Below are 2,164 nucleotides of genomic sequence, written 5' to 3' on the forward strand. Positions count from 1 at the left end.
GGGAGTGGGGGGGGGAGAGCAGACTGGGGAGTTGGGGGGGGGAGAGCAGACTGGGGAGTTGGGTGGGGAGAGCAGACTGGGGAGTTGGGTGGGGAGAGCAGACTGGGGAGTTGGGGGGGAGAGCAGACTGGGGAGTTGGGGGGGGAGAGCAGACTGGGAGTTGGGGGGGGAGAGCAGACTGGGGAGTGTGGGGGAGAGCAGACTGGGGAGTGTGGGGGAGAGCAGACTGGGGAGTGTGGGGGAGAGCAGACTGGGGAGTGTGGGGGAGAGCAGACTGGGGAGTGTGGGGGAGAGCAGACTGGGGGGTGTGGGGGAGAGCAGACTGGGGAGTGGGGGGGAGAGCAGACTGGGGGGTGTGGGGGAGAGCAGACTGGGGGGTGTGGGGGAGAGCAGACTGGGGAGTGTGGGGGGAGAGCAGACGGGGGAGTGGGGGGGAGAGGGGGGGTAGAGCAGACTGGGGAGTGTGGGGGAGAGCAGACTGGGGAGTGTGGGTGAGGTCTCACGTGCCCTTTTTCCTTTTCTTTTAGAGAGCGCGCTCCTTGGCACAGAGAGCCCTCCCACCCCCACCATGTACAGATACCGCCCGGGGTACGGGGTGAGCGCCGCCCAACCTGCAGCCAAGGTGACACCCGAACGCTGGCGGACGGTCTGACTGACATTCCCTTTCTCCCTTATCTCTGACGCACTCTTCCTCTCTTACAGCTCTCTCGTGTAGACAGCCTGCAGGAGTCTCCTGTCCCTCTATCGGAGCTGTCTCGCCCCCCAAGCTCGCGCTCTGAGCCCAGTCTAGAGCCAGACCCCTCCTGCCACCCTCCCCCTGCTCGTTCCTCCAGCCTGCGCTCTGCCACTGGAGGCCCTGGGCCGCTCCCCTCGCTCCCCTCCGAGGGAACAACATCCACCTCCTACAAGAGCCTGAACCAGACCCAGAACGGAAGCCTCTCCTACCAGAGCCTTCTCAGCCCGTCTGATGAGACCGAGCCCGAGACCGCAGGATACTCCTCCCCCTACATGTCAGCCCGAGAGCGCCCGAGACCTGCCTGCCCTCCCCCCATCGCCCCCGCTATGGCAAGCCCCGAATCAGCCACCCCCGTGGGGGAGACGCGGACGCAGCTGCTCTACCCCTTCTTCCACTAAAGTGAGTGCATCACCCAGTGTCCCCAGCACTCTGCGCTCTCTCCTCCCCTCTGTCTGTCTGTCTCTCTGCACCACTCTCTCCTCCCGTCTCTGCCTCTCTCTGCACCACTCTCTCCTCCCGTCTCTGCCTCTCTCTGCACCACTCTCTCCACCCGTCTCTGCACCGCTCTCTACTCCCGTCTGTCTCTCTCTGCACCGCTCTCTCCTCCCGTCTCTGCCTCTCTCTGCACCACTCTCTCCACCCGTCTGTGTCTCTCTGCACCGCTCTCTCCTCCCGTCTCTGCCTCTCTCTGCACCACTCTCTCCACCCGTCTGCACCGCTCTCTACTCCCGTCTGTCTCTCTGCACCGCTCTCTCCTCCCGTCTCTGCCTCTCTCTGCACCGCTCTCTACTCCCGTCTGTGTCTCTGCACCGCTCTCTACTCCCGTCTGTCTCTCTCTGCACCGCTCTCTACTCCCGTCTGTGTCTCTCTGCACCGCTCTCTACTCCCGTCTGTGTCTCTCTGCACCGCTCTCTACTCCCGTCTGTGTCTCTCTGCACCGCTCTCTACTCCCGTCTCTGCCTCTCTCTGCACCACTCTCTTACCCGTCTCTGCACCGCTCTCTACTCCCGTCTGTCTCTCTCTGCACCGCTCTCTACTCCCGTCTGTGTCTCTCTGCACCGCTCTCTACTCCCGTCTCTGCCTCTCTCTGCACCACTCTCTCACCCGTCTCTGCACCGCTCTCTACTCCCGTCTGTCTCTCTCTGCACCGCTCTCTCCACCCGTCTCTGCACCGCTCTCTACTCCCGTCTGTCTCTCTGCACCGCTCTCTCCTCCCGTCTCTGCCTCTCTCTGCACCGCTCTCTACTCCCGTCTCTGCACCGCTCTCTCCTCCCGTCTCTGCCTCTCTCTGCACCACTCTCTCCACCCGTCTCTGCACCGCTCTCTACTCCCGTCTGTGTCTCTCTGCACCGCTCTCTACTCCCGTCTGTCTCTCTCTGCACCGCTCTCTCCTCCCGTCTCTGCCTCTCTCTGCACCGCTCTCTCCAC

At 63.7% G+C, this 2,164-nt stretch overlaps 1 protein-coding gene across 1 annotated transcript; it reads left to right on the top strand.

The window, feature by feature from the left end:
• Nucleotides 1-527: 527 nt before the first annotated feature.
• Nucleotides 528-1,134, top strand: LOC142486459 (palmitoyltransferase ZDHHC5-like; the record flags this gene model as incomplete). Its single annotated transcript, XM_075585054.1, has 2 exons — nt 528-622; nt 703-1,134. Coding segments are annotated over 2 exons (527 nt in total), but the record flags the coding sequence as incomplete, so codon positions are not given.
• Nucleotides 1,135-2,164: the final 1,030 nt, after the last annotated feature.

This window comes from Ascaphus truei, unplaced genomic scaffold (genome assembly GCF_040206685.1).
Source record: "Ascaphus truei isolate aAscTru1 unplaced genomic scaffold, aAscTru1.hap1 HAP1_SCAFFOLD_881, whole genome shotgun sequence".
Classification (NCBI taxonomy): domain Eukaryota; kingdom Metazoa; phylum Chordata; class Amphibia; order Anura; family Ascaphidae; genus Ascaphus; species Ascaphus truei.